The 24558-nt window shown below is 37.6% G+C and overlaps 8 protein-coding genes and 1 long non-coding RNA gene across 9 annotated transcripts; 5 read left to right on the top strand and 4 right to left on the bottom strand.

Moving 5' to 3' along the window:
• Positions 1–651: 651 nt before the first annotated feature.
• LOC103858138 (FCS-Like Zinc finger 3) lies at positions 652–1496 on the bottom strand. The gene is made up of 2 exons (XM_009135432.2): positions 1242–1496; positions 652–1138 (listed from the first exon to the last, which is right to left on the bottom strand). The coding sequence occupies exons 1-2, from the start codon at positions 1349–1351 to the stop codon at positions 964–966; spliced, it is 285 nt and encodes a 94-aa protein (XP_009133680.1). The 5' UTR covers positions 1352–1496; the 3' UTR covers positions 652–963.
• A 2879-nt stretch (positions 1497–4375) lies between these two features.
• Positions 4376–6760, bottom strand: LOC103858137 (protein TRIGALACTOSYLDIACYLGLYCEROL 4, chloroplastic). The gene is made up of 4 exons (XM_009135431.3): positions 6266–6760; positions 5470–5719; positions 4729–5400; positions 4376–4655 (listed from the first exon to the last, which is right to left on the bottom strand). The coding sequence occupies exons 1-4, from the start codon at positions 6535–6537 to the stop codon at positions 4464–4466; spliced, it is 1386 nt and encodes a 461-aa protein (XP_009133679.1). The 5' UTR covers positions 6538–6760; the 3' UTR covers positions 4376–4463.
• On the top strand, positions 5546–6248 carry LOC117132930. The gene is made up of 2 exons (XR_004456689.1): positions 5546–5739; positions 6016–6248. It is a non-coding gene; the product is annotated as an uncharacterized LOC117132930 (long non-coding RNA).
• Positions 6761–6789: 29 nt separating the features above from the next.
• Positions 6790–7733, bottom strand: LOC103858136 (acyl carrier protein 1, mitochondrial). The gene is made up of 2 exons (XM_009135430.3): positions 7468–7733; positions 6790–7165 (listed from the first exon to the last, which is right to left on the bottom strand). The coding sequence occupies exons 1-2, from the start codon at positions 7651–7653 to the stop codon at positions 6989–6991; spliced, it is 363 nt and encodes a 120-aa protein (XP_009133678.2). The 5' UTR covers positions 7654–7733; the 3' UTR covers positions 6790–6988.
• A 130-nt stretch (positions 7734–7863) lies between these two features.
• On the top strand, positions 7864–9857 carry LOC103858135 (ras-related protein RABH1b). Its single transcript, XM_009135429.3, has 6 exons — positions 7864–8118; positions 8496–8566; positions 8648–8736; positions 8843–8954; positions 9138–9228; positions 9437–9857. Exons 1-6 carry the CDS (start codon positions 8002–8004, stop codon positions 9581–9583), a joined length of 627 nt encoding a protein of 208 aa, XP_009133677.2. The 5' UTR covers positions 7864–8001; the 3' UTR covers positions 9584–9857.
• Positions 9858–10113: 256 nt separating this feature from the next.
• LOC103858134 (endoglucanase 15) lies at positions 10114–13879 on the top strand. The gene is made up of 4 exons (XM_009135428.3): positions 10114–12029; positions 12130–12789; positions 12871–13152; positions 13396–13879. The coding sequence occupies exons 1-4, from the start codon at positions 11796–11798 to the stop codon at positions 13711–13713; spliced, it is 1494 nt and encodes a 497-aa protein (XP_009133676.1). The 5' UTR covers positions 10114–11795; the 3' UTR covers positions 13714–13879.
• A 299-nt stretch (positions 13880–14178) lies between these two features.
• LOC103858133 (protein EMSY-LIKE 4) lies at positions 14179–17113 on the top strand. Its single transcript, XM_033288504.1, has 11 exons — positions 14179–14571; positions 14605–14793; positions 14989–15194; positions 15272–15381; positions 15452–15683; positions 15761–15985; positions 16074–16142; positions 16237–16452; positions 16526–16594; positions 16694–16757; positions 16862–17113. Exons 2-11 carry the CDS (start codon positions 14766–14768, stop codon positions 16903–16905), a joined length of 1263 nt encoding a protein of 420 aa, XP_033144395.1. The 5' UTR covers positions 14179–14571; positions 14605–14765; the 3' UTR covers positions 16906–17113.
• A 239-nt stretch (positions 17114–17352) lies between these two features.
• LOC103858132 lies at positions 17353–19308 on the top strand. Its single transcript, XM_009135424.3, has one exon. It carries the CDS (start codon positions 18441–18443, stop codon positions 19167–19169), a length of 729 nt encoding a protein of 242 aa, XP_009133672.1. The 5' UTR covers positions 17353–18440; the 3' UTR covers positions 19170–19308.
• A 1890-nt stretch (positions 19309–21198) lies between these two features.
• Positions 21199–24543, bottom strand: LOC103858131. Its single transcript, XM_009135423.3, has 2 exons — positions 22764–24543; positions 21199–22589 (listed from the first exon to the last, which is right to left on the bottom strand). Exon 1 carries the CDS (start codon positions 24417–24419, stop codon positions 22797–22799), a length of 1623 nt encoding a protein of 540 aa, XP_009133671.1. The 5' UTR covers positions 24420–24543; the 3' UTR covers positions 21199–22589; positions 22764–22796.
• Between the last annotated feature and the right edge of the window lie 15 nt (positions 24544–24558).

Here is a 24558-nt window from a genome sequence, read left to right as displayed (position 1 = left end):
TATGTGATGAGATTCTTGGGGATCTAAATGACCAGGTACTATAACTCGGCCTATCTTACAAATATGAGATACCTGATGATCCATTATTTCTGACTTCTGATTAGGCATTGACACATTGATCACTTATCCGGAACTAAAGAACCGAAAAAACAAGAACTACCCGAATATGTTTTATCCAAATATTTATAATTATTTGAATTATCCAAATTGTTGTTTGAAATTCCAAAAATTAACTGAAAAATCAGAACAGAATAGAATCCATAAAAAAAAGAAGAATAGAATCCAAAATTACTTTCGGATATTAGTTGGTTTATTACTTAAACCCAACAGAAAACTAAAATAAACGAATCAAATGCCAAGCTAGTTCTGATTATGACATTCCTTCCTTCCACAAAAAGGAAGCGTCAATGGGTTGGCATAAATGGGCTCCTTTAAAGCCTATTATGGGCCCAAATGTAGCTGTTTCTCCGCCGGAGTTCTTAGAGATCCCGGAAAATGCACAACGCAATGAACAATCATAAATTTTGTCTCGTTACCATGATCGTAAATAAGTTGTAACTGACTGCAGATACAATTAAAAACTCTCGACTTCTGGTGAAATTTGATCTTAACAGCAGAAGTTTGAATAAAATTGGAAAGATGAGGAAGATAAGAAATTGAATTTAGAACATAAATAGAGTATGCTCTGTGTTTTTAATTGTAACATTCGATCAAAATTTAAACCCCCCAGAGATCAACACAGAGCCATCTCTCTATCTCCTTCCCCTAAACTCCACATAACAGGATCTTACAACTTCTCAGACCCCGGCGATCAAGAGCAAGATAGATAGAAACAGAGCAAAAAAAATTGCAGGTTTTTCTTAAAAGAGAGTAATATTTAATATATATATATATAGCTTTTAGACAAAAAGGGTATACACAAAAGCTACATGCTTTGGTTTTCTTATTGTAATACAAATTCCACTACGCGACCACGAGTGTTCCTGTCCGTACGTTTTTTCCGGCGGCCGAATCTTTTGCAGCTTCAGAAGATTTTTTACGGAGAGATCTAGCAGACAGTTTCCAGCGTCTCTCCTTGGCTTCATCAGATTCAATCTGTTCTTCTCTACACTCATTGCTACAAAACGCCGTGTCTCCTCTGTTTAAAAAAAAAAACAAGAAAAGATCTGAATATCAATAAAGGAAATGACTTTTCAAAACCCAGATCCAGGAAGTTGATTAGGTATGATCGGATTAAGTACCTGTACATGAAGATGTCGGAGTTAGGACCAAGGTGTTTACTGCAAAGAGAGCATGATTCCAGAAAGTGTGGCTCTTCACTGCCGAAAAACGCAGAGTAATACGAAGCCATTGCTTATACTAATTTTGAAAGAACGAAAGCTTTAGAATAAAAGGAAGAGAGTGGACTGCAGAATCAAATTTAAGATTCAGCTCAGATAGGAGAAAGAGGAAGAAGGAAGGAGGAGGAGGAAGCTGGTTGATTTGGTGTCCGTATATAAAGACAGCTTTGGGACTTTATGGTTAGCTTGAGCGAATCACCTGTTTCACGTACCACTATAGTTACTGTAGTCTACAAGACATCTTCACCGTTCTTTCTTTCCTTTGCTCCATCTACTCGTTAAAGTTCAATAATTCATTATTTTATTTTATTTTTGTTTTACTATCAGTGTCTTTTTGTGTCTGGTAAATAGTAGTATTATTAAACTACTAATTTATCGAATTACTATTCGTTTAAATAATGAAACAGCTAATAAAAATTATACATTTATAAATTTTAATGTAAAAATATGTTTTTTTTAACAAATTGAGTAAGTAGTTTTCTTTGTATCTTTGAGCATTGAAGAAGAACATATAATTTTTTTTAAAAAGAAGAGCATATAAATTAGTTTTTATTTTGCATTAAAATAATTTGGGTGGATCTGGTTCGACGAGGGGAATCAAACAAGTCTTGCGTTTGTGAGATTCGCTGGCCACGATAACATGCATAACGCATGATTGATGGACTTTCCTAAATATAAATTTAACATTTAATGAAAGTTTCTAAGTTAATACATTTTATATTACTGACATTTTGTACTTTAATGATTTGTAATTTTAAACTGTTCTTGTTTGTACTTTCTGCGCTCTGAATTTTAGGATTCATCTCCCCTGGACAATGTTTCATTCCATGCGTGTGTAAATTTATAATCACCTCTCATTTGTTTACTTATTGTACAGCTTGTACTTAATCAAATATTTCATTAAGTACGTTCTTTTTACTACTATAGTATACTAATATTGATCAGTGAATAGTTTTTATTTTGTTTTGTGATGAAACAAAAGATCTTGGTACACGTGTTAAGATCAATGTAACCAAATCCAAAGAAACTGTTGGAGGAAATTAAATATTTTTTTTCATCTAAGTGCTAATTTATTTTTTTTATACATAAAAACACACAAAATATATATTTCGAATCCCTTTGGCTGACAATATGGTAGAATAGTCTTGGCACAAGCCACATTCAAAATTAAAATACGTTTCAATACGATCTACATAGCCTAAATGCTCTAAGAACATGCATGTACGTATACTTCTAATTCGGATATCAAAGACATAAAATATACGCTGCAGAACGCTTCAATGAACGAGCAAGAGCGTGACCGGCCTATTTTATTCAGTGTAATAAATTTGATAGTGTATCATTTTTAATTGCGTACACATACGTGTGTGACGTGTCGCATAGGTGGAGTTTCTATATAAAAATCAGAACCGACTTAGTTTCAAAAGCATAATATAATCTTTCCTAGTTGGAATTTAACACTAATATGACTATCATACGTACTAGTCTTGTTTTTTATTAATTATTTAAATGAAGATCACGTCAATTGTTCATCGTTTCTGAGTAAGCAATGACTCACATTACGAACGGCAAACCATTATATACAACAAGAAAGTGTATTAATACATATGAAAAATGATGTTGTTCTGTGATCAATTATTAATAAAGGTCCAAAAAAGAAAGTGGCTCATGACCACACAACTTGTCATCTGTCGTCGATACAACAAGGCCTTCGAGTGGGGGAATACATCCCACTAGAGTTTGAGAATATCAAACGAGGAGCTGACTGGACAAAAACCCTTTTATAATTACACGTGGGACCCACAATGACCTTTCCGGGCCCAGTAATCGACGTTTTTGTCTCTCGGGCCCATGACAGCTGCTCTTGTATCCTGTTTTTCTCACCTTTTCGTAGACACGTATAGAGAATCTCGCTGAGAGTTTGTGATACGTGGCGTTTAACAAGGTCTTAAGGTTGCAGGGGAATTAAATTCTGTTTTTTTCGACAGCCGTTGATTTATTATAGTAAATGATCTCAACCGTAGATTAGTTTCAGATGGTCTAGTTCCTAGGCTTTAGGCTTTAGCCAATAGCTACTTCCTTTTGGGGCAGTTGAAAAGGTTGGTAGGGAATATTATTCATACACCCAAAAACCAAACTTAATTTAAAACTGCTGAAACCGGTATAAACCGATACAAATCAAATGTTCAATTGACCCAAAAAGCTTCACCAATCTTGTTAACACTAATTTATTTTTATTACAAATTAGAGACACGTAGAGCACAACCTTACGCTTGATATTTTTAAGATATCTTATGAAAATTTTCATTTTCGGTATGAATAGTGACCAAGGAACGACCAAAAATAATGCATTCATTAATATTCTTAAAAAAAAAATTACCATTTACAAAAAATAATTTTTCTTTCTCATTCTTTATCATTATTCTTTGTTAAATAAGAGATGGAATAATCATTACATTTTATTCTTGTAATTTTATTCTTCTACGTTCATTTTCTATTTGTTTCTCTAGTTTCCAGAATGATTACCAGTCATGTTTTATTTCTGTGATAAATTAGTTGTACTATAATAAGTCGCTTTAAGAAAGTGCAGGTTGGATTTGGTCAAAAAAAAGAAGAAAGTGTAGGTTGGTATGATTTACTCTTGGATTTGGGAGCTGAGGAGGATCCTAACAGTAACATGACATAGATTTTAGCGTTTGGTTTTAAACTTTTAATACTACAATCAATTTTGACAGGTAGCTTGTTACACAGTCAAGATTGAAAGACATCTTGACAGTGAAATTAGCTTCTCATCAATGAATTGATCATAGTTTTTTTAAGGATTAGGAAGTGTTAACATCTCTGCGTTTACTACTGTTAATGTCGATTTAGGAACCAGTGCTAGGCAGTAGGCATTGCTTATGTAAAGAGAGCGACTTGTTGGCCCTCGTGGAGATAGATCTTGTCCAAGAGCATGGATACATCTATTTGAAGATTTTAGTTGTTTCTTGTAACGTTCAGGCAGAGCTTATCTTGTTTTTGTGACAATCTTTCAATCGTCTGTCATAAGCAAAAGATACTCAACTAGTTAAACCAAAAAAGAGTGCCATGTTTAGCATCTTCCTCTAATACAAATATAACAATTTAAAACTCAAAAACTCGAAGCTCGACCATGCCTTCTTTTCTCTTTGGAGAATACCAAGCCACAACTTTTCCAGACTCAAGAAGCCTCAACGAGTAGTTCAAACTGTAAATCAGATCCTCCATTTGTGCACCAAACTTCCCTTCACCTACCTGAAACTGCGAGTCTACTTTGAACACTATTGGACCTGCAACCTGCAAATTTGTAGCACTGCTTATAAGTTACATTCTTTACATCAAAATTGGACAAGAAGCTGATTAATCATACCTGTTGCTGGAATATCAGGCTGAGTCTAGGAGAACCCAATGTGTCATCGTCTGTTTTGTTACTACCCTTGAATCTTCTAACTGCGCTAAAGATTCTTTTAGCAAGAGCAGAAGCTGAGGAAACGTCCACACGAGCATCTACTCGAGTTAGATCACCATACAGCTTACTAAACCGCCCTTTCTGGAACGTATAACAAGCAGAACCAAACACATCTGCGCTTATCAGACTCCGCTTCTCGCCTCTGCCTGTAATCCAAGCTGCCAAGCTGCTACCTACAATCCCCGAAACTGCTGCATGTGGCTCCTTTAGGCGTATGTCGTAAGGTAGGAAAACAGGTGTATCATCATCATCATCTTCTTCTGTGTTGTTGTCTTCTTCCTCTTTTGGTCTCCACAAGTCTCTTTTAGCCTTGTATGAAACTGCAGCCTTGGCGCATAAACCAGGCAACAAAGAAGCAGGAGCCTCGCCACCAACGCCACTCTCACCAGCAGCGTTCACAGGGTGAGGATCACCCTTGCTTTTGTGTACACCAAAACGGTATTGAAGCCCGGTCTCTGGAGCGAGCGATGAGAGATCAAAGTTTAATGATTCAGGAACATCCCAGAAGAGTCCTTTATGGTCCAAAAACAGATCCGGCCAAGCTGCTTCCACAGTGAGATCATGTTTCTCAAGCTGCTCAAAACGAAACCTAAAATCAGAAGTGCTTTAAACATACACAAGGATGAACAAATAGATGCGTACCGGATGAACAAACATCAACTTCTTTCTGAGTCCCTCTTTATCACCAAGGCGTTCAGCGCTCAGCAAGAGAGAGGAAGAAGAGCCTAACGCAATCTGAGTCCATAAACCAAGTGAGTAGAGGGATTTGTCTACAATGTGTTTTGTTGTATCTTTGAAAAGCTGAAGATCCCATTCCTCTGCTTTGCTAATACTTGCTTTGATATCAGTAAAGAGCTTCTTTGGTTTGAACTGTCCAACCAATCCTAGCCACCTACAACGATCAATAGACCAGTTTGAGTGAATAAAGAACCTAATCACATGTCTCAATCAAATCCAACAACACTTAAAAAAAGACAAAACATCCTAATGTGGTAATGTGGTGTTCTTAAACTCAAAGCCTCAGCTAAAACATCACTAACTCAAACACCATAAATCCACAAGTCTCAATTAAATCCGACAAGATCAACATTGAAAAAGACAAAAACACCCCCAAATGTGGCAATGTAGCGTTCTTGAACTTAAAGCCTCAGCTAAAACTTCAACGACACTCACTCAAAACACCACAAGTCTCGATCAAATCCAACAACACTGAAAAAGACAAAACATCCAAATGTTGTAAAGTCGTGTTCTTGAACTCAAAGCCTCAGCTAAAACCTTAAACATCACTCAAACACCATCTCTCTAAACCAAATCCAACAAAATCAACAACACTGAGAAAACGACAAAACATCCAAATGTCGTAAAGTCGTGTTCTTGAACTCAAAGCTAAAACCTTTAACGTAACACACTCAAACACCAAAGTGAAAAGTTATCTAACCAGTTGGAAGATGAAGGACTGAGCAAGAGAGAGTTGAGAGAGAAAGAGCCGAGTCTCTTGTCGGAAGAAGGAGCAAAAGCAGGGATGGTTCCGAGAGGAAAGCCTTCCCGGAGAAGAGAGAGTTGTTGAATCCGGTGAGAGCGGCTTGCTCGTGCACCGTCCACGGGAAATGGCTCGCCGGGAACAGAACGAGCTGTGCCTTCGAGGGTCTGCGGTGAAGAAAGGTTCTGGTCCCAAAAGACTGAGTCAATTGCTGAGCTGAGGTTCGCCATTTTCGTCTTCTTCCTCTCTTACTTCTTCTTCTCCCTTATCTCTCCTGGCTGAGGAGGCAAAAGGGGTTTAATTTAAGCTTTACAATGGGCCTCTTAGTTTTACCAATATGGGCTTTTTCATTATTTTAATGGGCTTGATTCGAACAGTTCATAAACCAAAAAAGCTTAGCAAAACAAAGACTTGTTCGCTTAGGTTCTATGATTTTGATGCAGTTTTTGTTTGAATCTCCTGTGGTATAAACCTTTGTTCCATAGAGAACGCAAAATAACCTTAGCTTCAAAAAGTGTCGAATTACAAAACAATCAAAAGCCAAAATGGTTTCTTTTATGGAAAATGAAAGAGTCACAAGGATGCTCGCATTTATTTGCAAAATCCCAATTTTCAAAAGATAACTTGAGAGAGAACCTCATACAAACAAATAAAAGGAGAGAGCAGCACAGCACAGGGTTTTTAGCTAGACATTGGATGGTTGAAAACGTATTCAATAGCAAGAGGGCAAGAGTCGATCTTGTCAGCTTCTTTGTCTGGGATCTCAAGCTTGAACTCCTCTTCAATAGCCATCACTATCTCCACAGTGTCCAAACTATCTAACCCCAAATCCTTCTGGAAATGAACATCAGGAGTCACCTGTGGGATTCAGTTGCCAACAACAACGAAAACGTGATTCAACGATTTGTACTTCAAAACATAAAAGGACCAAACTTGAATGAAGAATTGATTAAAGCAAACAAACTCATCAAATCTAAGGCAGTAGCAGCTTACTAGATAAGGCCATTGACATCAATAACCCAAACTACCAATGCGACATCGTTTCATATTTACCATTTGAGTGCATATTCCCACTACAGCAAATATGAATCAACCAAAAGCAACAATAGATCATCCACTGATCCCTTATTGAGACGAATCAGGCGAAGATCGAAACAGACCTTAGCTGGATCGACTTTAGGGAAGCATTTGACAACGTCGAGGACTCTGTCGACGACTTCCTGCTTGCTGAGATGATCATCGTGCGACGAGAAAGCACGGATCGAACCAAGGAAACCAATTTGAGACTGGTTCGATCCCGTCACCGGAACCCTAAGGTGACGAAGGACTGCGGTTCTGAGTGCCATCTCCTCCGTCGAGCTCGAGATTTAGGGATTTGGAATGAGAGTGATGATACACGAAACGAAAGAGGCGAAAAGGTCATACATACTAGAAGGCACGTACTTATCACGTGCGTGGTTTTATAAGCCCAGCCCAAATTGATTCATGGGCCTTTCTATATAATTTATTAATCTGCATTTAACTTCCTGTATATTGTAATTTATCCCTAATAGTTTCTAATTTTCACATAAATAACCCATTGGTCTTCGTTTTCTCCAGCTTACGAATACACTAATCTCTCCGGCGAAGATTGGAAACTCTTTCCCCGCGACGTATCTAAGATCCGTCCAGCTAGTTTGATCTCTCGAGGAATCATGGCGCCGGTATCGGCACTCGCCAAGTATAAGCTGGTGTTTCTGGGAGATCAATCCGTGGGGAAGACGAGTATCATCACTCGATTCATGTACGACAAATTCGACAACACTTACCAGGTACTTCGTTTCGTTTCGTTTTCCGATCTAGTGTAGTATCTCGACGTTAGCTGATTTGTAGATCCATTTCAAGGACTCGAGATCGATTCTGTGTAGATTACGTGTGATCTGATATGTAGATCCTATTGACTTAACAATCTGCAGATTGATTGATCATACTCGAAGATTCAAATGATGGTAGAAACAGTAAAGGAATCTAGACTAGTTAGCTCTGATCTTGTTTGTCATTGTTTATCTAAGTCGAAGTAGAGTTCTCTATTGATGAATGAGAGAGAGTATCTGAGCTATGATCGTTACGTTTAAGCTTGCTTATCATCGCTATACACAATGTTCTTCCTTTATTTCTCAGTAGTTTATGTTGTATTTATAATCATCAGGCTACAATTGGTATTGATTTTTTGTCAAAGACAATGTACCTCGAAGATCGGACTGTTAGACTGCAGTTGTGGTAAGAACTTTGATCCTCTCTTTTCAAGTTCCGTATGAAGTTTAGCAGATCATGATTTGGTAATTTAACTTTGAGAGACAGGGATACAGCAGGGCAAGAGAGATTCAGGAGTCTTATTCCGAGCTATATTAGGGATTCTTCTGTTGCTGTTATTGTCTATGATGTTGCCAGTATGTGAACCTTACCTCTTTCTCTGTCTTATATTTGAGATGTTGCGACTTTGATATTCTGTAATCTTAATATGAGTATATGCGTTTTTAATTTGTTCCCTTATAGGCAGGCAATCTTTCCTAAACACTACTAAGTGGATCGATGAGGTTAGGACAGAGCGTGGTAGTGATGTCATTGTCGTTCTTGTGGGAAATAAAACCGACCTTGTGGACAAAAGGTAAATAATTATCTTTACCATCTCTCCCTTTACATCTTTCTTTTTCAAATCGTCGTGTGCAAATTACTGTTCAATAGCAAGTATGTTTACTGTTCCTTGATTGAACACGCTTTGAAACTGTAACCATTGTCTTTTTGTACAAAACCACGTCTTACATTCCTAATAAGCTGTTTGTTTACTCAGGCAAGTGTCAATAGAGGAAGCAGAAGCCAAGGCTCGTGAGCTTAATGTAATGTTTATCGAAACCAGTGCCAAAGCAGGCTTCAACATAAAGGTAACAAACAGAGATCCTCTCTGCACATATTTGTGAGAATTTCTTAGACAACAACACCAAAGTTCCTGCTAGATTCACTTAAGTCCCATTCAATAGTTAATTAACCTAGACTTCTTATACACCAATCTACATTCATATCGTCTCCCGTTGATACCCTCTAAACATTCACCGCATAGTCAGAACGTAATGTCTCTGTCTCTTCTTTTAGGCGCTTTTCCGCAAGATCGCAGCAGCTTTGCCAGGAATGGAAACACTGTCTTCGACAAAGCAAGAGGATATGGTTGATGTCAATCTCAAGTCTTCCAACGCCAATGCATCTTTGGCTCAGCAGCAATCAGGAGGATGTTCTTGTTAAAATTTCCAACAATCACCGCAAATTGATAGAGAACAAGAAAAAAAATACACAGATATAAAAGTCCTCGAGCCTTTTTTTTTTTTTTTTTTCTATCAGATTGTTTTAGTTTATGGTTTGTCCCTAGCTCTGAACTGTTATGGTCTTTGGATTTTCAAATGCTCTCTGCTTCAGTACTTTTTGTTAGTTTTTAACAACTTTTCCCAAAACTGTGATTTGTCTATGTATTGGATTATATAATTGTAAGTTATATAAACTAGAAACACTCTTCTTGTTTCTTCCTTTCATGTTAAGACAAGTGAGTAGCGAAAGAATGCACATAATAACTCCAAAACACAAACAAAGTTACATAAAAGTTTTTACAAGATGATTTAAATGTATTGCTGCATACTAGGTGATTTATATGTATTGTTGGATAATAACAATATATAGTGTACCAGATGATAAGAAAAATTTAATATCAGCAATTATTTATTATGATCCGTGTTTAACTCGTATAGATCCTTGTTTAATAACACTTAAGTTTAATTTCTAGAATTTTATTTTATTTTATTGCTTAACAACAAGTTTGATGTATGAGATTCATAGATGATATCCATGAAAAGTTAGTGACTTTCTATTATTCGTATATATTAGTGAGTTTATATAGTTGAAGACTGATTATATACAATTTAATAGTCTTAGGTTTATGTTATTTTGGCACATTGTTTATGAATTAGCTTTAGGCAAATTTCAGTCAGTTACTAATTAACTTTAGTAGTTTTGACTTATGAGTTTAGCTTATTGTGAACGTGAACCTCTCTTTCAATCATTCATTTGTAGTCATCGCCTTATACCATACGAATAGCAGGACGCAAACGGTGTCACTATTACAAGGATTTTTGTCTTTCTATGACAAAATAAGTTTGAGTTTTCTTTTTCTTGTGCTAAACATGCTATTATGAAGATGTGTACTTCTAAATGATTTTACATATGTAAACTTTATATTTTGATTTTGATTTTGATTATCAAATTGTTTTTACTAATTTAACATTTGTTGATAAAACAACTTTTTATATTAGAATGTCTATGCACAGTCCATTGGGATAAAAAAATAAGTTACAAAGTAAAATTTATTTCATTCGATCTCGATTGTGTTTTGTTGTCTTTCTATATTTATGTACAATTTCTTTATTTAGGTTCAATTTGTTTTATTTTAGAGATCAAACGTAATTCTTGAATTTCTTACATACTCATCATCTCTAAATTTAAATAAGAATAGGATAAACCCCATGAACTTCATAAATGCAAGTGCCGGTGCTGTATAACTATTTCTATGACAATTATGTCATTAACTTATTATTCACGGATTCAACTTGTGTTCACGTGCCATAAACTGTGAAATTCATATTTACAAATTAGTACATTTGAAGCTGCTGGAAAAGAAAATCAGGAGACGACTCTTTTTTTTTTCCTAAACAAAGACACAAAGTACACGACTCTTCTTCATCTACAGACAATGTACATTAACATTATTACATTACTATATATTTATTTTTATTTAGTTTTCAAAGCAATTATTTTAAAGCTGTAAAGGCTATTATTAATTTTTCCAATGTTTCAATATTTTTTATTAACTTGGGGCGGCAGATAGTTGGGTAAGACAATCATGGACTCATTCACCATTTGATGAGAAGTTTCACTCTTGGAACGTGAATCAACTAACACTTCCATGCTTTTTATAAGTCTATCTTTCTCAGTGTTGAAATATTTTGGAATAACTATTTATCTTCATAAGTATTTGAGATTTTGTACGTTTAAGTATGTTAATTGTATTTATAAATTCTGAAAACTATTAGGGTATGGACGTTTCCACACTCATTATCATATTATATGCAATAGAATCTATCACGCGTTAATAATTTAAATTATTTGCCTCAAAATTAGTTAAAATAGCACATAGTTTAGGAATATGTTACCTAATCCGTGAAGATTGAATGCATTGATCATCAGAATAATCCTATATATTAGAAGAATAGACTCTAATCGGAAAATAATATATTTCTATTGGCTCCGCTCATGATTCACTTAAATTTTCTGGTGCCAGTTAGAAAATGGTACCTATAAATAAGGAAGTATATATATGATACTCTGATTATATAGAAACCATTAAACAATATATATACGATATGATCAAAATACTATTTTTTTTTGGTTAGTAAAAACGATCTAAGCCATGTATTGCGTGTTAAGAACTAGGTCATCACAATGCTTCCTCACAATCCAAAGCATGTGCATTGTGTTGTTACTATTATCGACTAGTGGAAAAGTTTCTGCAGGTTTAAATTACGGAGAAGCTCTCACAAAGAGTCTTTTGTATTTTGAAGCTCAACGCTCTGGAAAATTGCCATCAGACCAAAGAGTTCAATGGAGAGGAGATTCTGCACCTGGAGACGGTTCTGATGTTCATGTAATCTAAACCCTAATCTTGTTTTACATTATCTTTTCCACCGTAAATTGTTGTAACCATTATTTATTAAGTAAAATATTTTGCCAATTGTACAATATAGATTGATCTCAGTGGAGGGTATTATGATGCTGGAGACAACATGAAGTTTGGATTCCCATTGGCGTTCACCACAACGATGCTAGCTTGGGGCAGCGTAGAGATGGCATCTCAGTTCCAAGCCCACAACGAGCATCAAAACGTCCTTATGGCTCTTAAATGGGCCACTGACTATCTCATTAAAGCTCATCCAGAGCCCAATGTACTTTACGGACAGGTGGGAGATGGTAAGTTAGACCATGCCTGCTGGATGAGACCAGAAGACATGAACACTTCACATCCACGTCCATCATACCGCATTGATGCTCAACATCCAGGTGCTGACCTGGCAGCCGAGACAGCTGCGGCTATGGCTGCAGCTTCTCTAGCATTTGCTCCGTCTGATGCAGCCTACGCCAACACACTCATTAGTCACGCCAAAGATCTATTTGAATTCGGTAAAAATCATCCCGGGGTCTATCATGACTCCATTACTAACGCGGCTGGCTTTTACTCGAGTAGTGGCCATGAAGATGAGTTGTTATGGGCTGCAGCTTGGCTTCACCGGGCCACCGGAGACCAGATGTATCTCGATTATTTAACACAAGCTTCTAATAGCGGAGGTGTGAGGTCTGCTTTCTCTTGGGACGATAAGTTCGTTGGGGCACAAGTATTGGCAGCCAAGGTAGGTTTAATGTGATCTTACCTTAACTTGTTCGTCAAGAAACAAACATTTAACACATGATTTTTTTCCCGCAAATATTAGCTTGTGTTTGAAGGGAAGGTGAAGAACGAAGGGAAGATGGCAGAGTACAAAAGTATGGCGGAGCACTTTATCTGCAACTGTGCTCAAAAGGGTTATAGCAACGTTAAGAAAACTCCAGGAGGTTTGCTTTGGTTCTTGCCATGGGAAAACCTCCAATACACAGCTACTGCTTCTTTCGTCTTATCAAGTTATAGTAAATACCTTGAGGCTGCACAAGCTTCCGTCCAGTGCCCCAATGGTGTTCTTCAAGCTTTTGATCTTCTCAGCCTCGCTCGGGCTCAGGTTAGTCAAGCATTCAGTTTTTGAATCGGCTCAATGAATATATTAAATTCATGCTCATTTTGAGCTTCTAACAATAACTGAACTGACCCTGGCCTTTTTTTAATATTAGTTTATTAATTATTTAATTATATTTTTGGGTCAAAATGTTGAAGTTAAAAATGTTTAAAAAATAATTTTTCTGCGTGGCAATTCATTCATTAAGATAGTAATTTTCTTATGATATGTACATGTTTATGTTACTAGGTAGACTACATACTTGGGTCAAACCCCAAGAGCATGAGCTACATGGTTGGATTCGGGACCAATTATCCTAATAGACCACACCATAGAGGATCCTCTATAGTGTCAATCAAGAAAGATTCTAAACTGAAGGCATGCAATGAAGGGTGGTACCCTTGGTACAACACTCATGAACCGAACCCTAATGTTTTGGTTGGAGCTATTGTAGGTGGACCGGATGTGAACGATGTTTACCAAGATGAACGATCTGATTATCAGCACAACGAGCCCGACACTGTCACAGTTGCTCCTTTTGTTGGTGTTTTTGCTGCCCTCGCATGATCTCAAATAATTACACCTATATGTGTTCGTTTTCATCATTTACTGTCTGAGGACCTTATTTCTCCTAGACGCTCCGAGTAATTATTTTCTTTTTCTTGTGTAAGTGTAGAAACAAGGTCAAACTTGATTTTATAATTAATAACTTGATTTAGTGGGACACTGATCATTATATCTGTCAAAATTTATATCCATCATATGTTATCTGAATTTTAGGACACTGATCAAGTGATCATTATTAGATATCTTTTATATATGCTCTAAATGATCAGATGTGTATACATATGCACTCTATCTATTTTTCAAGTGATGTGTTCATATATAGCATTTTGTATACAGTGAACCTTGGGTTAAAATGTATTTGCTAATGGGTTTGAATGTCTGCAACATTGTGCCCATCTTGTCTTTTATCAACTACTAGGTGATGATGGTGCAGTTTACGCCTGGACTTTGAAGCTGAAGCAAGAGACCGCATAAACGGTGAAAATGCTAAAGGTTGATGCGTTGACAGTCTTCTTCCTGATGGCATCTACTCAAACACATTATATAGTAATAATCTGTCCTGCTCTATGAGTTGAGTTCAGTGAACAAACCGAGAAGACTCTCTGCTCTAACGGCGTCGTTTTCAATCGGGTCTAGGCTATACTAAAAGGCCCGTTAAGAATAATAGCCCATGTAATTGGGCAGCATATCGAAACGGCGGTGTTTTATTTCCCTCGTTAGTAAAATGAGAGAGAATCTATATTATTACTTCTTCTTTGGCTCTTCATATATTCAGCAGGAAATGAACAAGTTTTGTTCAAATCTGTAATCTCTAAAGCTGAATCGAATCATCCCTCCCAGTCCCAGTGGGGGCTCCGATTCACGACGGAAGGAAACTGTTCAGAAACTCCTTTCGCAGAAAGATAAAAAAAAAGCTGAAGCAAAATCGAGTCTTGCTCTAGTCAAATTGAAATCAACCCTTTGCTTCTTGTGTCTGTGTGTGTGTTGTCTCTTGATTCGCCTTCTTCATCTCCGAAACTAGTCTTTCAAGAATTGAGGATCAAAGCTTCGTGATGGACTACGAATCATTTGATAGCAGCGGTTAGTTCCCTAAACACACACACACACACACCTCCTTCTTCTTCTCTCTGCTCTCTCAAATTAGGGTTTACGAAAGTTTCGACCTTTCTTCGTTAAAGTAGCGTTATACATTGTGGGTTTTGATGGGTTTGTGTTAACTCTCTACTTTGATCTTAAAAGTTGAAACCTTTTTGGTTGAATGTGTGTTGACTGCAGGAACAGATGATGATCTGCCTCCATCGCATAGGGTGGTTCCACGAGGAGGGATTGTGTCTAGCAACGGAAGACCTTCGACTCTTGCTCCATCTCACATGTATGACCAAGTTGCTGCTGATATGGAAGCTCAGATTCACCATGTTGAGAAGGAAGCATACTTCTCTCTTCTCAGAGCCTTTAGAGCACAAGCAGATGCAATCACTTGGGTATTGTTCGTTGAATCTCTCTCTCTTTCTTCTTATCTTATTAGTTGAAATGATAATCTCTTATTGTCTTGGTTCAGGAAAAAGATGGTCTAATAACTGAAATGCGTAAAGAGTTGAGAGTATCGCATGAGGAGCATAGAGAGCTTCTTGCTCGTGTAAACGCAGATGATACAATACGGAGGATAAGGCGAGAGAGCTCTTAATTCTTGAGCATTTATTCGGTTCAGGAGTAAAACGTTTCTTTTTTCCATTACTAGGGAATGGAGACAATCTGGAGGAGTGCAACGCCATGCTGCTCAAGTGGTTCACGATACGTTGCCAAGCCCTTGTGTTCCAGCTTCTATTAAGAGGCACAAACCAAACCAGCCAATTCCTTCTCAACCATTCGCCAGTTCTTCACCTCCTCAAGCTGATCCCACTCACCAGTTTGCTTCATGGACAGCTAAACGAGGATTGGTTCCCAATGTCAAGGACAAAAAGCATAAACCAGTGAGTTATAAAGTCATCAAGTTGGTGGCATCTTGTGTTTGGATTCTTTTAATGATTTTTTCCCCCCATTCTCTTAGGTTTTACCTGGTTCGTCTTCCTTAAAACCCATTCCTTGCCATCCTCTGGATCAACCTCCACGAGGACAAGTCATGAACAACAGATTACCATCTGTTCCTACCAGTTCAAGTGAACCAGCAAAAGGAAGTGGACCTGAGTCTTTTGTAGGAAGAAGAGTTAGAACAAGGTGGCCAGAAGACAATGCATTTTACGAGGCTGCCATCACCAAGTATGATCCAGTTGAGGTGTGTGGCTTCTTAAATTGGCTTACAGTTTCTAAGAAGTTTCCTTATAGTACATGTTTTAAGTATTCTTATAATCATTTAATTTTAGGGTCGACATGCTTTAGTTTATGACATTGGAACACGTAATGAGACATGGGAATGGGTTAAACTCGCAGAGGTAATTGCCTTTTGAACATTTAACTTTTGAGGAAAACACAAGGATCAACCATTCTTTAGTTAATTGGTAGCCAATATCTCTAATACATGTGCAGATATCTCCTAGGGATATTGAGTGGATAGGAGAGGATCCTGGGGTTTCTAATCGATATGGCTTGAACAGAACTACAGGACCCAACAATGTTCCACAACGGGGAAGCGGTTTGGCTAAGACCACTATCAAAAACGATCTCAGAACATCACAGAATGGAGCTGGGAAAAGGAAACATGTCGATATACGAATCCGTCCGACCAATGTCCTAATCAGAGAGGTTGGTACTAATTTTTGTCAAGACAGTGATGTGTGTGTGTGTTGTTTCTCAAACGATGATGTTTTTCTAATAGGTGGAGAGAGTTCTTAGTTCGCACAATCCAGATCCTCAAGAGGTTGAAATGGCTAAGAGAGTTTTGGAGGTTTGATGATGGCTACAACAACAAAGATCCTTTGTTTGTTTTGTGTTTATATACATACAAAAGCCTCAAATGATTGATTATTATCTTTTGATTCATCAGGAGCAAGAACATGCGCTTGTTGGTGCAATAACAAAGCTTGGAGATATATCCAATGGAGAGAACGGCAAGTGTTTAGTTTGATTTTATCAGAGCATTTAGCATCTTCAGGTCTTTTGTACAGAAGGTGGCTTTCATCGCTAAACTTGTGTGTTTGATTGAATCAAGCAGTTTTGCCAAGGCACAGTGCAATGCAGACCATGAGGAGCTGTTGAAGAAGAAGAAAACATTGGTTGAGATGGAAAGACAGAGTCTCGACTTCTTTGATGTTTTGCCTTTTCTTTGTATCTGACTTGTAATTTTTGCTGACGTTAGAGATTAAGTTTACCCAAATGTTGGATAATATGTTCTATGGAACGGTTTTAGTATCTTGTGTAAGAACTCCAATGGTGAAAATCATCAGAATATAATAACTAAAGCATACTCTATGGATACAAAACCTTAGGCTCTTGTCACAAGCCACCAAACACATTCTCTTCTTCTTGAAGACGGTGCGTTTTGTCTAGAGAAGCTGTACATGGATGTTGAGAATCAGGAATGGTCTAGAAAGACGTTTAAATATCCTCGTCAGTGGGAAGGATTTGGGTGGCACCTACGGTCTAACGGACTGATTCATACTGGCGAGCTTATGGTGTTTCAACGATCGTTAGAGGAAGCTAAGCCATTTTGCGTTTATTATTATGATTTTAACAAAGAAAGATCAAGAAAAGTGGAGATCCGAGGAGTGGAGACTGATGAGCTACAAGGATCAAGGCTTTGTTATCCAGGTTATGTTGAGAATATTAGGTTCCTCTAAAGACTTTTTGTTTTTTTTTTGTCCAGTAAACCATATTTTCAAATTAAGTTTTGGTCAATATGTCTGTTTTATAAGAAAAAAAAAGATAAACGCATATGGTTATAGGCTCCTTTGCTAGAGCAATTTTTTGTTGTTAGTCATGGTTTATTAGTATTGATATGCGTTCAGTACTGCTATGACTCACTACGATAAATAGAACGTCTAGAGAAGCTACACCACCTTGATTATTTAAGGGTCTGGTGCGAAGATGCCTCGGCCCAAACGTTATAGACTCTTTTCTACACCAGTTGTGGTTTCGTTTAATAAAACACATGGTTCTAGCCTCCTTTGCTAGAGCAACTTTTGGTTGTTATTCACGGGTTCATTACGTTAGCTAGTTACGTGGAACAAATTATGTCAGATGTGTGATTAACTTAAATGTAGTTAAACTTAACCGTTGTTTTAAACCATATTTCCGGATAATGATATGATTAGGCCGAGAAAGTAAACAATATTACGTTATACTATAGGTAGATAGGTAATTTAGTAAGCCTTTTACTTAAAATAATTAAAATAATTTTGTTGAACTATATTTATGTAAATTATTTCTAAAAATTTGAAAGTCATAGACTAATGGTTCACTTGTTTAATTGTGTGAAGACTCTGATTAATTTGTTTGAAGACTTTATGTTTGTGGTAGTCGTTTGCTACCATGTGATGTGTATCCTACATTTTCAGTCGGCAACTTCAAAAGTCAACGTTCAAACTGTGTCACCAAGTCGTCGCCCACTTGCATGGGAATTTCAACTATTGAGTCTAGTGTTTTGTCCCTACTCTTAGTTGCGTGTCCAAATGTCACAGCTCTTTATACCGATACTCTCCTATAAATTAAGCACAACTTGGTGAATAACCAAAAACCAAACTCAGAACTATATAAGTTTCTTAAACTCTTTCGTCCACTTAAGCAACCATATTATGGCTTCAAGAAAACCTGTTAATCGTCCATCAGTGAAGCACCCGAGTCACAAACATCCGCTACACATCTTTAAAGCCCAAGAGGAAGATGAGATCATCTGCTCTGGATGTGAGCTCGAGCTAACCGGAGAAGCTTTCAAGTGTACCAAGTCAGACTGCGATTACTTCTTGCACAAGTCGTGTTTCGACCTACCCCGTGAACTCAACCACAAGTCTCATCCTAACCATCCTTTAACCTTGCTTCATTCCCCACCTTATGAAAGTAACGCTTACGGGTGTGACGCATGCGGTCAGTATGGATCTAGTTTCATTTACCATTGCTCTAAGTGCCAGTACGATGTTCATGTGGGATGTGCCTTTCTCCCTGAGATCTTAGAGCGTGAAGATCACGAACACAAGCTTACTCTAGTTTTCAACTCGCCGTGCAAAGGTCGTGAGGGCATGGTTTTCATGTGTGATGTTTGTAAAGAAACTGTGTCGGAGAATCTTTGGGTTTATCACTGCAAAGTGTGTGATTATGGAACGCATGTGCATTCTTGTGCGGTTTATGAAAATCACGAGGCGAAAAGAGGAGGAGGAGGAGAAGAAGAAGCGGTCTTGGAAGCTTTGAGGATGGAGTCGTTGAGGAATGCTCGTATGGAGTTGGCGAATATGCGTATTTCGAATAAAATAAATAATTCTGTAATCCATTTTGGGGATGAACCTAGATATCATTGGGTCAGAAAATGAATAATCTTCGTTTTTCCTCTTTTGGAAATATCGTTTTTTCGTGCAAGTTATTGTAAGCTTTCTTTTCATGTAATCTTTGTTTTTAATTTAAAAATGTGAACAATATAGCAGAATAACAAAATTAAATTGTTACGATTTACTGAGAGATGAGAGCAACAACAAAAGTAGCGTATCTATATACATAAAGGAGAGTTGTCTCTCTCCTTAGGCTATCCAGCTCATCAAGGAAGGAAGGACTTTTGTTGACAGCTGGTACTTCTTTAATCTTCATCTCATCGTTTTACGTTCACAAAATGTATGGGCCAATTGAACAAAGCAAAAAATAAGATGTGACGGTCCGTGTAACATAAGCCTATTATCGGCCCAAAAACCACACTCAAACAATCTCCATCCATGATGTGCTGCCTTTTCGTCTTCTACTGCGATCCCTAACCTCACCGCACGTTTCAAGTCGCCGGTGTAACGGCTGCCGTCCACAACTACGAATGATCAAATCGTATTCATCACCATCACAATTCAAAGTCACAGTAGCTTTTCACATCCCCTGCCTTCTCCCTATATATTTCTCTCTTTTTTGCTTCTCTTAAGCTATATATTCACATCTCGTACATTCACACTACGTGTTTCTCTCTAATTTTTTTAATATGTCTTGAAATAGGTTTTAAGCATCCCTACTCTTTGTGTCGTTCCTAATCTTATGTTTTTCTATTGTTGCTGTCCAGGTGGAGACAAAGATTAGTGAAACGACAAAGAGTCTGGAGAAGCAACTATGCAAACTTTTTTTCCTTTCAGGCAAGGTTTAACTTTTCTTTCACGAGTTTTGTCTTTGGTTTCTTCTCAATTCTATGATATGATGATAAGAAGTTACTACAACTTTGTTTCCCATTATTGCAGATCAACAGAGGAGCCGATTCAATCAGCAAAAACTTCAGAATTGTAATCCAGAAGAAAAAGCAGCTGATTTTGGGCAAGTTCTTCCGCATGCTAATGACTGATGTGTTTGAAAATTATGTCACTCAAAAGGTCTGTTCCTACCTATGCCTTATATTGCATTGCTTGTGAGACTATCCCTTATTTATTTGACCATGTTTCAGTTTTTGAATGCGGCAACCCATCACGGAGAAACGACCTCGCGGATCAACTCATCGAACAGATAGAGTACCACTTTGTCTGCCGTTGTACGGATGTGAAGTGATACAAAAGGTATAAAGCTATGAAAAATTGTACAAATAGTGGACTCAGGGGTGAAAATTTGTTTTAGTGTAGGCTCTTCATATCATAAGACCTGATCAGAGAGTTAGTTTAGGAAATGAACTTGACGGGCAGGCCATGAGATGTGTTTGAAACCAAAACGGAAACCATGTGATCCAGAAATAGATTCATGTTTACCTGCATCCCTTGGTCAAGTTTCCACGCTCTCTATCCATCCTTATGGCAACCATGTTATACCGGTAATAAGAAATCAATTAAAAACAATTGTTTTCCTTCTCCGTATCTTGGTTTCTCTCATTCTTACACAATAACAATGCATCTTTACGTTTTTGTTTCCCTTATGTACAGTATAGAGGCATCTGGAGCGTTTTTCAAATGAGCATCAGTCTCAGTTCATTACCAAGGAGATACATGAAATCAGTATGCATCCTTCCAAGGACCAATATGTAATAAACAAAATCCAACAGTTTGTTAACCACTCAACACGTAAAACCAATGTTCCTATTTGGCATCATGTCTTGGGAGAAACTTAAAGCTTTGTGCTAAAAATATTGAGAAGATTTGGGTGTGTTGAGCGACCAGTTTAGATTATACAGTTTTCATGTTCATCTTCTTGAACTTTACGTGGTTATTGTTTCGTACGGAGATGATTTATGTATGTTACGGTTTTAATAAAATGCTCTGCTGGAGCCATATATCCAAGGAGAGGACATGATCGGTCATGCTAGGACGGGGATAAGAAAGGCTCTTGCTTTTGGAATTCCAGTCAATTGACGAATCATTGACTTTGTTTTGTTTAGTACATTTTTTTCTATTCTTTTAATATTAGAACTGATTCTATTTGTTTGACAAATTTAAAATTACTTTTTAATTATTCAAAATTATATATAAGATAGGTGAGCAAGATGAAAGTTAACTAAACTTATAGGTTAACATCTAAATATTATTTAAGCTTGCTTATTTAGGTTATTTCTTAAATCAACTATTAAATTTATAAATAATAGTAATAATTTTGATTTAGCTTTATTGACCCTTTATTTGATTTTCTGTTTTCAAATAAAAGTATAAACTGCCATGTAAACAAACCTATAAATAAACTTTTTATTTGGGTTATTTCACCCAATAAATTAAACTTATCAGCTAACTTAGGATTTACAAAATTTACTTTCATGCAATTTTGGTGTAATATACTATACATATCAAAAAATTATTAGTGTGGTAAAAAAACCAAAAATACTGTGGCTTGAATGTTGCATAGAAAAAATGTTTAAATGGTTTAAATAAAATCATGATTTTATAAACATATCAAAATTCTCTTAACAGATTTAAGCAGGGGAAAGGAAGCTTTAGTAAATGAAATTTAACACACGTCTACAACTGTGTGACTATTTACATGTGATGAATTAACAACTCTTTATAAGATAATTATTGAGCATCAAAAACGGAAAAATGAATGTTCATCACAAGAAAGAATCCGAGAATTTATAAATGTGAAAAATAACTTCAAGTAACTATGTACTTCAACTGGGGGTTCAGAGTGCAGCTCTGACAGCCACAAATACTGAGATCTATACCGGATGGACAGATGATTGTAACCGAGCAGGAAATGAAACTTATGGTTATGGAATGCCTTCCAGTCCAAGAAATCTCAGGTAAAACGAATCAACTTATTTGCATTAACAACTTTATATTTTCGTCTTTATATAAAGAACATGGATACTGAAAGAAAATATTACAATATAAACAAATAAACATACGCGAAAATATTACAATTATGAGGTTAAGTTTCCATTAATCAAATAAACATACGCCAAAAGATTACAATTATTAAAATTGTCAGTGTAAGAAAAAAAATTTGACAGAAATTTAAAACAAAATACTTTTGAATATAAACAATTTCCAAATTATTAATTCTAAGAAAATAAACAATATTTTCAAATGTTTTATAAAATTTAAACATCTTTTAAGATAAAATAGTTTTAGTGTAAACATACGGGCGGGCCAACCCCTAGTGAATAAAGAATACTCATGTTCATAATGGCCCAGAGGAACTCGGCACTGTCCATCAGAATAAATGAAGAACTAGAGAGTTACTAGATTGCCACTCTGCTTTCAAAATCATTTTCAAGCCGGTGAATGTTCATGTAAAGATTTCTGGTGATTCCATGTCGAAGATGAAGAAGATCCAAACATGAGAGTTAACAGTGCCTGAAGGTGGTGGATGGAGCCAGTACAAAAAAAAGATCCAAAATCACATTCATTTTTGTACAGTATTTTCTTCCAACGAACAACAAAAAATGAAGATGAGGTACGACACAGAACATGTATCCTATGCCATTCAATTCAATAATCAAGCAGCGCATAGAAGATGGAGATGATTACCTTAAAGACTATGACGAGTGGAGCTAGCTAGATTCAAGGCTGATTTATCTGGTGAAGAAGGCTAGCTGCAAACTGTAGTGTTTTCTGATATCTCTCCTCCTTCTCCACATCTCTTGTACCCTGACCAGCCCCAGAGAGCATAGGTGGTGGTTGCATGGCAGCTTGAAACTGGGAAGGGTTATGCACCTGACTTGTTGCTACACCATGATAGTTTGCTTGCTCATAACTTGAAGCCGGACCATAACTTTGGTTTTGTACTGAAGCTTCTGACTGGTATTGCTGTGTCATGCGCTGAAAAACGGCATGATTTGACGATCCCCCGGCTTTGTTATTCTGAGGCATGCTAAAAGATTGTCCTTGGCCTTGGTACTGCATGTTTCCACCACTAAGGTAGTAACGCGGAGGAGGAGGAGGGGGTAGTTGCCCGGCTGCATATAGCTGATTTGAGGCATCATGCACAGTCTGTGAATCTCTATGCCAAGATTGAGGCAGTGCTTCTCCTCCATTGTATTGAGGTACTGTTTGGCGACTCTCAGGTTGAGAAGTTGCAGGGAGAAAAGATGCCAAAGTAGCTAAAAGCTCCCGAGTTAAGCTAACACCAGCTTGAGGAGGCACTGCATTGCTATCAGCTTTTGATCTATTGGTTCTGCTTTTAATATTCCTCTGCTGCTGTTTGCTGCCGTTATGAGAGTTTGAGGGTACAGTCATAGTTGCATTCAGCTGGTGCTTTGAAAGCGTTGCACGCACCATTTGGGCCGCCCTCTGTTCTAGTTGACCTTGTTCTGCAGCTTGCCTTAGTCTCTCGCCTGCACTTTCCCACGGTTCTTCGCAGCTAGTACACTGCACCATTACCTCACGCCCCTCGCCTAAAGCCTCTTCCAAAGCCTGGGGAGGCAAAGAATCATGAGGAATCCGAAGGGGAGTCCCCCTTACGGATTGGCTGTTACCATAGGATGATTGTTCCTCCTTGTGTTGAACAGCAAGGGCTAGAGCGTTAGCCTTCTTCTTTTGGTGTTTAGCTGCAAGGCAATCCTTTAGCTCATGGTCAAGACGGTAGCAGTGAGAACAATGCTTTTCAAGCTTCTCATAGACTAGCGAGACCCTGACTTCATCTCCGTTAGGATACTCAATAACCGAGCTCTTTATCAGAGGAAGCCTGCCATTCACATGAACTCGCATACGCACCGAGAGCGTCGAGATTATATCTGAGCATTCGAAGCGGCCAATATCTTCTCCAATGCTTCTTATGGTCTCCTCAGTCCAGAGATGAGCTGGAATGCCCTCGACCTTAATCCAGAAAGGTATCAGCGACGGGAAAGACGGGGAGACGGTGGGTTCCCAACGTTGTAAAATGACCATCCATTTCGCGAAGTGGTAGGGGCGGTTTTCAAGTACAGCGAGCAGATCTGACTCTGAATCGAACTGGAACTGGAACAAGCCCTGTCCCAAATCCGAGCCCACTGTCCTGATCTCATTTGTCTTCCAATGGTTAGTGAAAAATGGGATTAGGGAGGGGACCTTTTGAACGGAAGGGTTTGTCACTTTCCCAATCAAGGTGAGTGAATGTTTTTGTAACAGATCCGGCTCTTGGACACGGACACGAGCTCTCCTTGGAGCTTCGCTACCTTTCTCAGCTGGGGTGAGCTTCCGGTTCATCCTTTCAAACCTTCCCAACAGAGTCACCGACTTTTTGAAGAAGCAGACTTAACCAAGTCCCAACCAAACGAACAGAGTCATCAGCTATTGCTTCTGATCCGCAACTTCTTACCTGCACACAGCTCTTAATCCCCCTTGC

Source organism: Brassica rapa, chromosome A03 (genome assembly GCF_000309985.2).
Source record: "Brassica rapa cultivar Chiifu-401-42 chromosome A03, CAAS_Brap_v3.01, whole genome shotgun sequence".
Taxonomy (NCBI): domain Eukaryota; kingdom Viridiplantae; phylum Streptophyta; class Magnoliopsida; order Brassicales; family Brassicaceae; genus Brassica; species Brassica rapa.
Note: the sequence above shows the minus strand (reverse complement) of the source record. Positions and strands in the feature narration are given on the sequence as shown.

Bases quoted from the DNA above. Each gene is read 5' to 3' on its own strand.
- LOC103858134 (XM_009135428.3), top strand. From the start codon at position 11,796: ATGTATTGCGTGTTAAGAACTAGGTCATCACAATGCTTCCTCACAATC. The intron at 12,790-12,870 runs GTAGGTTTAATG...CGCAAATATTAG, and splicing joins CACAAGTATTGGCAGCCAAG to CTTGTGTTTGAAGGGAAGGT. The intron at 13,153-13,395 runs GTTAGTCAAGCA...TTATGTTACTAG, and splicing joins TCAGCCTCGCTCGGGCTCAG to GTAGACTACATACTTGGGTC.
- LOC103858133 (XM_033288504.1), top strand. From the start codon at position 14,766: ATGGACTACGAATCATTTGATAGCAGCG. The intron at 15,684-15,760 runs GTGAGTTATAAA...CCATTCTCTTAG, and splicing joins AGGACAAAAAGCATAAACCA to GTTTTACCTGGTTCGTCTTC. The intron at 16,595-16,693 runs GTTTGATGATGG...TTGATTCATCAG, and splicing joins TGGCTAAGAGAGTTTTGGAG to GAGCAAGAACATGCGCTTGT.
- LOC103858136 (XM_009135430.3), bottom strand. From the start codon at position 7,653: ATGGCACTCAGAACCGCAGTCCTTCGTCACCTTAGGGTTCCGGTGACG. The intron at 7,166-7,467 runs GTCTGTTTCGAT...TGAATCCCACAG, and splicing joins CTAAAGTCGATCCAGCTAAG to GTGACTCCTGATGTTCATTT.
- LOC103858138 (XM_009135432.2), bottom strand. From the start codon at position 1,351: ATGGCTTCGTATTACTCTGCGTTTTTCGGCAGTGAAGAGCCACACTTT. The intron at 1,139-1,241 runs GTACTTAATCCG...TTTTTTAAACAG, and splicing joins TCCGACATCTTCATGTACAG to AGGAGACACGGCGTTTTGTA.
- LOC103858131 (XM_009135423.3), bottom strand. From the start codon at position 24,419: ATGAACCGGAAGCTCACCCCAGCTGAGAAAGGTAGCGAAGCTCCAAGG.
- LOC103858135 (XM_009135429.3), top strand. From the start codon at position 8,002: ATGGCGCCGGTATCGGCACTCGCCAAGTATAAGCTGGTGTTTCTGGGA. The intron at 8,737-8,842 runs GTATGTGAACCT...GTTCCCTTATAG, and splicing joins TATTGTCTATGATGTTGCCA to GCAGGCAATCTTTCCTAAAC. The intron at 8,955-9,137 runs GTAAATAATTAT...TTGTTTACTCAG, and splicing joins ACCGACCTTGTGGACAAAAG to GCAAGTGTCAATAGAGGAAG.
- LOC103858132 (XM_009135424.3), top strand. From the start codon at position 18,441: ATGGCTTCAAGAAAACCTGTTAATCGTCCATCAGTGAAGCACCCGAGT.
- LOC103858137 (XM_009135431.3), bottom strand. From the start codon at position 6,537: ATGGCGAACCTCAGCTCAGCAATTGACTCAGTCTTTTGGGACCAGAAC. The intron at 5,720-6,265 runs GTTAGATAACTT...TGATCGTTGTAG, and splicing joins AGTCCTTCATCTTCCAACTG to GTGGCTAGGATTGGTTGGAC. The intron at 5,401-5,469 runs GTACGCATCTAT...CGTTTTGAGCAG, and splicing joins AGTTGATGTTTGTTCATCCG to CTTGAGAAACATGATCTCAC.